We start from the raw sequence: 11,059 nt of genomic DNA, 5'->3' as shown, positions 1-11,059 counted from the left end.
AGAATAGTTGCGATAGGGGGTTAAGATTGAAATGAATAATATAATTAATTTGATTAAACTACTAAAGCCTATTGGTTACAACTGGGGCAATAAATTAAGAGACCAGTATTCTGATTAAACTTTCCCCCCCCCCAACTCACGTCCTATATTTTTCCCTATCTAACCCGCTTCCCTATAGTTACATACAACAAAACAAGTATCCAAATTTTCGGCAATATTTTAATTTTGCTAAATCACGACCCCTTATTTAGAAAAAATGTATGACTATGATACATGAATATTAAATATAGCTAAAGTATGGTCGGAATGGAAATAGAATAAACGTGTATATTACGACTAGGCAGAAAATATCGTCAATTTAGGTTGCTAACATGGAACTTTTTTATTTGTATGTTCGTTCATCCAGTAGGAGGGATGGGGGGATCGTTATTTTTGCCCGCTACGAGTTTTACTTGACTAATGAACATGAATATCTGATGTAACATTCAAGCAATAATATATCCATTTATATAAATAACTAACATGATCTTGTTTCAGAGCAAGTTACTGATGATAAGATTATTTTAGATAATAAATCCATGAAAAAATGAACCTGTATCCGCTGGAAGATGCCTGGAATGGCATTATTGTCAAGGTATTATTATGTAGATGCTATTAATCTTAGCTTTGTTACAGATTATTGTAGTTAAAGAAAAAACTAATTTTTACACCGAGCACTAGAAAGATGGGCATTAACATTATTAGATACTAGCGGCTTCGCCCCTAGCCTCTAGAGGCTTTGTCCCAAAAGGTTTAATCAAACCAATTTTTCATATTTTAGATTTAAAAGAAAAATTTTTAAAAAATTTTGGGGGGGAGGTATTTTTCATTATAAACCTTCCCGGGACCTATGAGAAGCTACCCTGTAAAGGAGAACCCGATCTGTTCAGCGGTTAGCGAGATCCTTCGCTACAAACAGACAGACAGACAGACATCGTTCTACTTTGTATTATAGATTAGTTTTCATTAGAGGATTTTCTCTCTCAATGTTTTTAAAAACATTGAAATAATACCTTGAAAACCTACCTAATCTTCTTGTGAATTGCTGAAACTTTCTTGTGCTTGTAATAGTTATTTCTCGCATCGTATTACAAACGACTTTCCGCGGATATAGAATGTACAATTAAAAGATTAAAACCATTTTTTTAGTCCCGAGGTGCCGAAGCCGATGGCTAAAAAAACTGGTTTTAATCTTATGATTGTACATTTTTATATTCGTAGAAAGCCGGATATAATACGATGCTAACCATAGTTTTTTCGTTAGGATGAGAACCGGTTCCTATCCACCGGATTCGTATGAATACGAGAAAAATGTTTATGTTTCCACTACCAACAAAAAACATTTAATGAATTTTGGCAATTTAAGTAAAAATACAAAATGTAGTCAAACCCTTTGAAAAAGTCATAAATACACAAATTACGCATTCTAAATTCATTTAACATCCACCTTTATTGTCGAAACAATTCTGGGGAAGATTTTGAAAAAAAATTTCAAATGTTCAAAAGGAAAAAAAAATTACAGCAAAACATTATCACATGCTGTAAAAAGTAAAAGTACATTAATCAAACAATATTATAATTTACCACTCCTTTTTCTACATTTTTCATCAAAAAAGTATACTTTTGTGTCAAAGCTTTTACCACAAAAGTTTGAACTCAACAAAACATTTCATGACTTTTCGTAAAAATGACCTTAGTAAAACTTAATTTTTTTAGTTGATATAAATAAATCAAACATAAACTTAGTATATTCACCGAAACAATACTCAAATCCACTGCTTAAAGGTACTTTCTCTCGTTCGTGCATAGTTCCCATTCAATCCCATGTCCATATTTCAATTAATTTTTAAGGATGAAGCTGTTCAAGAAGCCACTGATTGGACTCAAATTATTCTCAAGGTTACTTTTCAATACAGCTGTAAATTAAGCCTAAAAAAACATTACAGGGAGGGTACATTGGGCTGTTTGTTACAATAATCCCTAAAGTTTAATAATAATGTTTTCTTATTCGTTGGATTACCAACTTTGGGGACTTCAATTACTTTTTTATTGTTTGGTTCCTCAAGTTGAGTGTCCAATCGTTACAACCAATAATTATAATCTACATAAGGGTTAATTTTGTGTATTATCATTGAGGTACATTAATTTTACGGGCAGATATTTGCTGTATTGACTAATCATTGTTCTAGATGTCACCACTGACTCCAGATAACTTGGTCAAGAAGAAAGTGTTCAAACAAGGCAAGTACTGATGGTCTTATTTAATAGATTGTTAATGTATAAGTCGAAACAAATTTGTAAGTAAATGTGTTGCAAGACTGCATTAGCACAGGATACTGTGTAAGGACATACTTACATTTTTAGGACTTAATTATAGGGATGCTTCGCTTAAAACATTGTACCTTGTAACTTTAGAGTCTTGATATATCTCTTAAGATTAAAAAAAATATTCTATATAGGAGGGGGATTTTCCAGCACCTCGGGGCGAAGCTCCAAAAGGCTAGGGGCGAATCCACTGGTTGGCTAAAAAGGTTTTCTTACAATACTTCTTTATATCTTAGTCAGAGATGGTAAAAAACCAGGTTTTTTTAAAAAAGAACAAACCAGCTTTGTTTTTTTTGGTTTAAACCGTTTTTTTTTTGTGATAAAAACCAGGTTTTTTTTTTATAATATCCAAATTATAGGCCTGCCCCCCCTCTTTTTTTACCCCCTCCCCCTTTTTCTCATCCCCAAAAGGGGGGGTGCCCAAATCTGGCCAAAAGGACCCGAAAAAGGGCAGCCCAAAAGCGCCCGTCCGATTTGACAACTCTGGCTGATACGGTAATTTAGGTTTTTGACAGTTATTTACTTTATTATTTACGTTATGAAAAGATATAACTGGAAAGATAGGCCTTTGTATAAATATTTTTTTTAAAAAACCATCCCCACTTTGTTTCTTTTTGTTTTTTTTAAGCTTGTTTTTTTTATGCCATCTCTGATCTTAGTACATTTATTTAGGCCTTATATGTATAACTAGCCTACAGCTCACGTTGTTCGCTGGTCTGTAATGCTCTTAAGAATATTAAATATCCTTACTGGAAAGGTAGAAGTCTGATGCAATTATTAAGGTATAAAATCCGATCAGTTAAGAATTTGTAGAGGGCCCGATCTTTCAGGGTTAAGACAGAAGACTTATTTTATGTTTACTGACCAATGCACGTCTACTCTAAGAATAATATTGTCTGTCGGTCTATTGGTAATGCTCTTAAATAATTTCCCAGCTTTTATCGAAGATATTTTTTTGTGTACTTACTATGTCTGTCTGTTGTGCACCCTTTTTGCTTTCATTTGCTTTGCCTTTTATTATTTTTAAATTCAAGAGCTTCTATGGTTATGGATGTTGTCATCCTTATCTACCTGTTAAATTTTAGTAGCAAAGTCAATTAATATTAAGTTAAATAATTTTATTCCTCACTTAGTCTGTTATTCTGTCTATAGTGCTTCGAAATAAATAAAATTACTGTAAGGGAAATGTTTATTTTCCCTTCTGCTATTTAATATAGAAGGTTGAATTTTTTTTTAGACCAATGTACTTCTGTCCGCCTATCCTTCGATCAATCAGTACTGCACATAAACATAATTTTATTTTCTGATATCAAAGACTAATTTGTGTGAAGATTTGTATGACCACTGCACTGATCATCGTTCGTCTGTCTGTCGCTTATACCGCGTTTTCTTCTTTTAACTTTTAACTTTTGTGTTTTTACTTTTACTATTAGGAACTTTGCTACTTATGGATATTATCATCATTGTTGATGATTTTTAAACTTAGGGATCTTAGGAGATAATGTTCTATATTTATTTTACATCCCAAATGATGATAAACAAAGGTAAGCCATCTGTTGATTTAAGTTTGGACACTTCTAGTATGTATAGAACTGATGAAACACTGATTAAGTTTTTTTTAGTCAACGTGGTTACTAAACTTTGGTTGACAGTGTAATTTACAGTCAAATGTTCCCTCCTTCCCTGAGGAAAAGAAATTTTGGTATTGAAACTATCCTTCTTCCTCTAAATTCATATGGTCCATTAGTCTTTTGGAGACATCATATTTTAATAGCTAAAATATTTGTTTTCTCAGCTGCTATCAAAATTAAATGGCTTAAATTTTTAATCAAGATTATAATGGAACATTTGCAAATTCCGCTGTTATTTAGTAGCGAAGCTTATTTATAATTCAAAATGTCCATCCGTTCGTCTGATGGCTAGGATTAGGGGGAAATGTGATTTTCTCTCTTCAATTTTTCAATTCAATGCCTGAAAAATTGTGTAAATATTCCCTACATAACTTGTCAGTGTGGACCTCATTTATTGGTCAGTTCGTTCATCCAATAAGAGGGAAGAAATGGGTAGAAGGGTTGTATAATGTTAATGATCTATTTCTACAGTTGTTCTGTCCATCCGTACGTCCCTAAAAGAAAGTTCTGATTGTTAATTTAGGCATATTAGAATTGTTCTATTGAATTAAAACTTGACAATAAAATTCATGAAACTGTCCTGCAATGAAGTCAAAGTAAATTTTTACCATTGCTTTACATAGTTTCCCCATCACCATGACGTTAGTATGTCCAAATAAAATAACTTGTATTTAAGGCATTAAATGACATATTTACTCAAATTTTTGCTGCAATATAAATATTTTCTCTTTTAAGTGCAGTTACTCTATATTTCTTAATGTTCTTTAATGTATTTAGTAGTTCTTTACGGATTTTGTCACCCTTGTTAATCTTTCTCTCTCTCCCCCTCCCCCTCGTTATATTTCTCCCTCTACCCCCTCTCTCTCCTTATCTCTCTCTCCCCCCCCCCCCCCGTTCTCTTTCTCTCCCCCTCTCTCTGTCTCGTTACTACGACTTTTTAATGTCTTACGTTAGAATATTTGTTTAACTGAGTATTCAGTAATTAGTTTATATTTTCACCCAATTTAAAAATACACGATTTAACGTTTTGCTTCCTTTTGGCACATTATTTACGAAAAAAACATTTTTCTGCATGAGGTCTCAGATTTTGATAAAAACTTCCAGTCCCCTTCATTTGGTCATAAAACTAAGGGCTGGGTGATTTTTAACCTTCTTAATCCAGTTAAAGTCCGATTTTTCGCGCATTTTCTCACTGTGGTGTTTTCACAATGAAAAAAAGCAATTTTTTCATGATTTTCAAGTTTAAAATTTTTACATTAATTTTCAACTTACATACATGTTTTGTATATTAAATTAATCCCCCAGATGGGTACAATATAGAATTTGTCTTTAAAATCACAAAAATCAAGAATTACAGGGTGTCCCAAGAAAAATGTCAAAACAGGTTTTTTAAACTTTTGACACTGTCAGGAAACGAATTTTGCCCATTTCTTTTTTGAGAGTGAATATCATCCATTTTACAACACATATGAAGTAAATTTGGCGTGGTAACTCCAAATTTGGACACCTGAGAAATTTTTGAAACACCCTGTAAAAGTGATTTTTGCGTCTGTAGAGCTAAAAATTGGTCCAAATTGATTATTTTTTTCAAATTAGCATACAAAGTATCTAAGTATGTTAGGCCATAGTGTTTTCTGACCAGATTACAATTTTTATATTTTTTGGACACCCTGTATTTTCAAAAAAATGAGAAATTTTTTTGTTTTTTTTTAAATTTTTTTTCTTTTTTTAAGTTACCTAAAACAGTCATATAGATACAGATTTTGACTAATAACAATAACATTTGCCTATTTTACAAATTTACACACTTTTGGGACACCCTGTGCATGTTTTTAAAAAATTGTGGTTTTTGCCCCTTTTTGGGGGAAAGGAGTCGTTTTAGGACCAGAGACTATTTCTTCATTTTTGTACAACTTTTCAAGGCACATAATTTGTTATTTATACATCAACCACCTCCGGCGAACCGTTTTGCCGTTATTCACCGCCAAAGGCGGAATTTTGACCTTTTTTACCGTTCTCGAGGTTTTAACGAGCATTTTTGGTAAGAAGGCGTTGATTTATCAAGATCACTCTAAAATACTTTTATTTAGGCTATTTTATTTACTAAATTTCATGTAAAGTAAACTTTTTTGTATATCCAACCCATTTTTGTCAAAAGGAATTTTAAATGGATGTTTCTTTTATTACTAATGTTATATCAATTATTAATATTATATTCACTTCATTCACTTGTTTTAACAATTGAAATCCATCTTGACGAAAAACGGTTAAATGCACAAAAAATTTTACTTCACATGAAATTTAGTAAATAAAATAGCCTAAATAAAAGTATTTCAGAGTGATCTTGATAAATCAACGCCTTCTTACCAAAACTGCTCGTTAAAACCTCGAGAACGGTAAAAAAGGTCAAAATTCCGCCTTTGGCGGTGAATAACGGCAAAACGGTTCGCCGGAGGCGGTTGATGTAAAAATAACAAATTATGTGCCTTGAAAAGTTGTACAAAAATGAAGAAATAATCTCTGGTCCTAAAACGACTCCTTCCCCCAAAAAAGGGGCAAAAACCACAATTTTTTAAAAACATGCACAGGGTGTCCCAAAAGTGTGTAAATTTGTAAAATAGGCAAATATTATTGTTATTAGTCAAAATCTGTATCTGTATGACTGTTTTAGGTAACTTAAAAAAAGAAAAAAAATTTTAAAAAACAACAAAAAAAATTTCTCATTTTTTTGAAAATACAGGGTGTCCAAAAAATATAAAAATTGTAATCTGGTCAGAAAACACTATGGCCTAACATACTTAGATACTTTGTATGCTAATTTGAAAAAAATAATCAATTTGGACCAATTTTTAGCTCTACAGACGCAAAAATCACTTTTACAGGGTGTTTCAAAAATTTCTCAGGTGTCCAAATTTGGAGTTACCACGCCAAATTTACTTCATATGTGTTGTAAAATGGATGATATTCACTCTCAAGGCAAGAAATGGGCAAAATTCGTTTCCTGACAGTGTCAAAAGTTTAAAAAACCTGTTTTGACATTTTTCTTGGGACACCCTGTAATTCTTGATTTTTGTGATTTTAAAGACAAATTCTATATTGTACCCATCTGGGGGATTAATTTAATATACAAAACATGTATGTAAGTTGAAAATTAATGTAAAAATTTTAAACTTGAAAATCATGAAAAAATTGCTTTTTTTCATTGTGAAAACACCACAGTGAGAAAATGCGCGAAAAATCGGACTTTAACTGGATTAAGAAGGTTAAAAATCACCCAGCCCTTAGTTTTATGACCAAATGAAGGGGACTGGAAGTTTTTATCAAAATCTGAGACCTCATGCAGAAAAATGTTTTTTTCGTAAATAATGAGCCTTTTTTAAAATCATTTATTAAAGATTAAAATCCTAATATTTTTCATTTCAAATTTTCGTCCTGAAAGGGTTAAAACATTTAGTTCAATATCTGAACACATTTACGGGAGTGTCGCACGAATCAATTCATTTTAAAACTAAGTTTTCTAAGATATACTATTTTTAAAATTTAAGTTTTCTGCTTTAAGAATAGAAATCAAATACTTTAATGTTATTTGAATAGCAACATGAATTAAAAAAACTGAATTTATGATGCAAAAAGTAGAATAATGGGTATTGACGTTCTGGTCAGTGAGAGTTTAATAGGGATTATTGAAGCACTATGAGTTTTTAACACAATATGCTTGGAAGACTCGAGCTTGATTATAGACGTTTATTTCCTATATAGATCTGTCATGGATCTTGATGCAATAAAGCAGGCTGTTTTATACATGTTAAAAATTGGAAGATTTCATTAAATAAAAGTTGTCTCAAATATAGGTATTAAATTATATATGTATATAGGACTGACAAAGGATGGAAAAGCACCTGCTGGATGTACAGTCTTGTTTCATCTTATCATGTTTGTAGATCATCATGAGGCAAGGATAATATATGTATTTCTAATTAGTCCAGTCTCTTAACTTATTTTTGTTAAAAATAAAATTAGGCGATTTCCCTCAAAGTGCACAAAGTCGAGCACAGAAATAACTTTCCCTTTTTTTGAAATTATTGAAAGTCAATGGATGTGGGAGGGGGGGGGGTGGGTTAGTTTTTGTTGGTTGGTTTATTAACTTTATGTCAGACTCAGGTTAGGTTAGGTTAGCCCTGTCAATCAAAGACAGTAACATAGCTTAGTTGTTTTGGTTAGTATTTATTGATTTTAAGGTCATTTTAGAGGGCAAGGGAACATCTGTAAAGTAATATTAAAGTTGTTTAGCATGCACGTTTAAGGTTTGTATCTTTTTACACGATCGGGCAGTACTTTTTTTTTATTTCAAAAAGGCAGCAGTTTCCATGTTTTCCTAGTTTCAGTATCACTTTATATTATTTTAATTGTAGGAGCCCATTGATTACAGCCTGGTTAGGGGAAAATATAGTCTTGATTTCCTAGTTTCAGTATCACTTTATATTATTTTAATTATAGGAGCCTATTGATAACAGCCTGGTTAGGGGAAAACCACAGAAAATAGACCTGTCTACAGGGAATAAACAGTCATCTTGAATATTATTTTTAAGTAAACAAGGATGACAACATCCATAAAAGCGAAGCTCTGAAACGATATGACAGACGAACATTAACTTTTGTTGAGTGTCAGAACTGAATATACAAAATATGAAAATATAAGGTTTGACAATATTATACGTAAATTTGTTGCAAAACTTCTTAAATACAGAATTCTGTTTAAGGACATACTGAAATTTTAATACTTGATTATAGAGATGCTTCGCTCATAATATTGCACCTTATTGTAATAGGAATCAGTAACCAAAAAATCAGATCAATCGGATGATTTTATCACATCAAAAATTGTTATTAAAAATTTTAAAAAAATCAACATGTTTAAAATGGTAGTACGGACATTCTGGTAACGATTATATATGTAGTTGCAACGCTTTCTAAATCGTACCTAACTACTACAGGAATCACCATGCAAAATTTGAAATCGATAGGACAATTCTAACATGCCTAAATTAACGAATAAAAGCTAACTATCTCGGACGGACCGACCCTAATTATAGAAAAGCTTCGCTTTTAAAAATATTTACATTTTGTAGGTGCTCGATTATGAATATAGCAAACCCCCGACTGTGGCATAACACGTAGCACATCTGCTCGTTGGTTATGAATTCGAATATTGGCTCAACACTGCGTTATAATTTTTGACGTTAAAATTTGTTTATATTTCTGTTATGTTAGTAGTTAGAGTAAGGAGAATGCCTTCGCCCATATCAAATGCAATCATAGACATAAACAGTTATGACTTACAAATAGAAATTGGCCGTTTAATTAAAGCGTTGGTTGTCTAAAGGACTTTTGGCCGCGTAGTCTTATGCTAGAAATTTTTTTTATAGTTGGCCGGAATATTCTGTGTGTGCCATCTGGGTTAAGAAATCTTCTCTTCAAGGGTACCAATTAATAAATATGGCTGATTTGGTTGTAGATGGTGTTATAGAAGGGTTGGAGATAGCTTTAAATTCTATGAGAAAAGGAGAAATATCTATGGTTGCTATCAACTACAAGGAATCATCCATCATATGTTTTAGCTTAGGAAATCCTTACAAAACAAAATTATTTTAAAGCAGGGGAATGTATTCTATCAGAATAAAAAGTATTTTTTCTAACATTCAATTTACTCGCATTTTTCCAGTATCGGTTCGAAACCGATTAATATCCTTTGGATTAGAACCGGTTCTAAGCCATACTGAAAAATCATGTATAGCATGGTATTATATCCAATGTCTACGGATATAAAAAATGGTTTTAATCTTATAATTGTACATTTTTATATACACTGAAAGCTGCTTATAATACGATGCGATAAATAACTATTCTGTTTTACTTACGAAATACATTTCAATGGATTTGATCTTTAGTATGGATATGGAGAAATGGGAGCTCCACCAAGGAATACTCTACTTTGTATAATTATTGAATATAACACTTTGTAGCTAATCTACAGGGTCATTCAAGATAAATGATTTAAAAAAAACTTAATTATGCATAGAAAATAAAACAATTATGTAAAATGCTTTATATTATGGGACATTTATGTTTCAAATATTTAAAAATGATTATTTCAACAAATTATGCCCTAAAAACCGGGTTTTCCAAAGGACTTTTTTCGAAGATTTATTGATTTAAAGATTGTCAAAAAATGCGCACCTTTTTAAAATTCAAATTGCGCAGTTTGTGTTCATAGTAGAAAAATGTTATGCATATCGTTAGAATTGTCATAAGCTCTAGTTTTTTAATATAAAAACATTCCAGTTCTACGTATAGTATAGGAGCAACGTGGTAAAATATTCCAAGTACTCAAAACTTTTCAACCTTTTTCTCACTTTTTTCAACGTAGCTCCTCAACTACAAAAAGCACAAAAACGGTATTTATATTTTCAAAATCTAGAGCTTATAGTGATTCTAACGGTATGCGTAACATTTTTCTACTATTAACACAAGCCACGCAATTTTAATTTCAAAAATGTGCATATTTTTGCACACCCTGTAAATCCATAAATCTTCGAAAAAAAGGCCTTCGGAAAAACCGGTTTTTAGGGTATATTTTGTTGAAATAATCATTTTTAAATATTTGAAACATAAATGTCCCATAATAGGTTTTCCCAATATATAAAGCATTTTACATAATTGTTTTATTTTCTATGCATAATTAAGTTTTAAAAAAAATCATTTCTCTTGAATGACCTTGTATGATTCACTTTTTCTATCCGTCCAACAGTCAGTCCGTAACGCTATAGGGGAAATGTGATTTCTTATGCTAATAGACTGCTAATTTTTTTAGTGAAGATTCCTATAACTTTGCTCATATACTTTATACATTGTTTTGTCTGTCTGTCGCCCGTGTTTAAATATACATAAAATATGTTTTAGGGATCTCATGATTTTCTTATAAATTTTTTTTATCATTTAGAATTAAACATGACATTTGAGTATATGCAATGTTTTCAACAGTAGAACGTTTTGCACTGATACGC

At 31.5% G+C, this 11,059-nt stretch overlaps 1 protein-coding gene across 1 annotated transcript; it reads left to right on the top strand.

The window, feature by feature from the left end:
- The first annotated feature begins 535 nt into the window (after positions 1-535).
- On the top strand, positions 536-10,018 carry LOC145326418 (uncharacterized). The gene is made up of 7 exons (XM_080169769.1): positions 536-634; positions 1,891-1,938; positions 2,229-2,280; positions 7,871-7,947; positions 8,493-8,550; positions 9,511-9,590; positions 9,944-10,018. Exons 1-7 carry the CDS (start codon positions 587-589, stop codon positions 10,016-10,018), a joined length of 438 nt encoding a protein of 145 aa, XP_080025895.1. The 5' UTR covers positions 536-586.
- Positions 10,019-11,059: the final 1,041 nt, after the last annotated feature.

Source organism: Acartia tonsa, chromosome 1, assembly GCF_053477335.1.
Source record: "Acartia tonsa isolate MP-2025a chromosome 1, ASM5347733v1, whole genome shotgun sequence".
Lineage (NCBI taxonomy): Eukaryota > Metazoa > Arthropoda > Copepoda > Calanoida > Acartiidae > Acartia > Acartia tonsa.
This window is presented reverse-complemented; position numbering and strand designations above follow the sequence as displayed.

Coding starts and splice junctions, on each gene's coding strand:
- LOC145326418 (XM_080169769.1), top strand. CDS start 587: ATGAACCTGTATCCGCTGGAAGATGCCTGGAATGGCATTATTGTCAAG. Junction 635..1,890: donor GGAATGGCATTATTGTCAAG/GTATTATTATGT, acceptor TTAATTTTTAAG/GATGAAGCTGTTCAAGAAGC. Junction 8,551..9,510: donor GAAAATAGACCTGTCTACAG/GGAATAAACAGT, acceptor ATTTGGTTGTAG/ATGGTGTTATAGAAGGGTTG.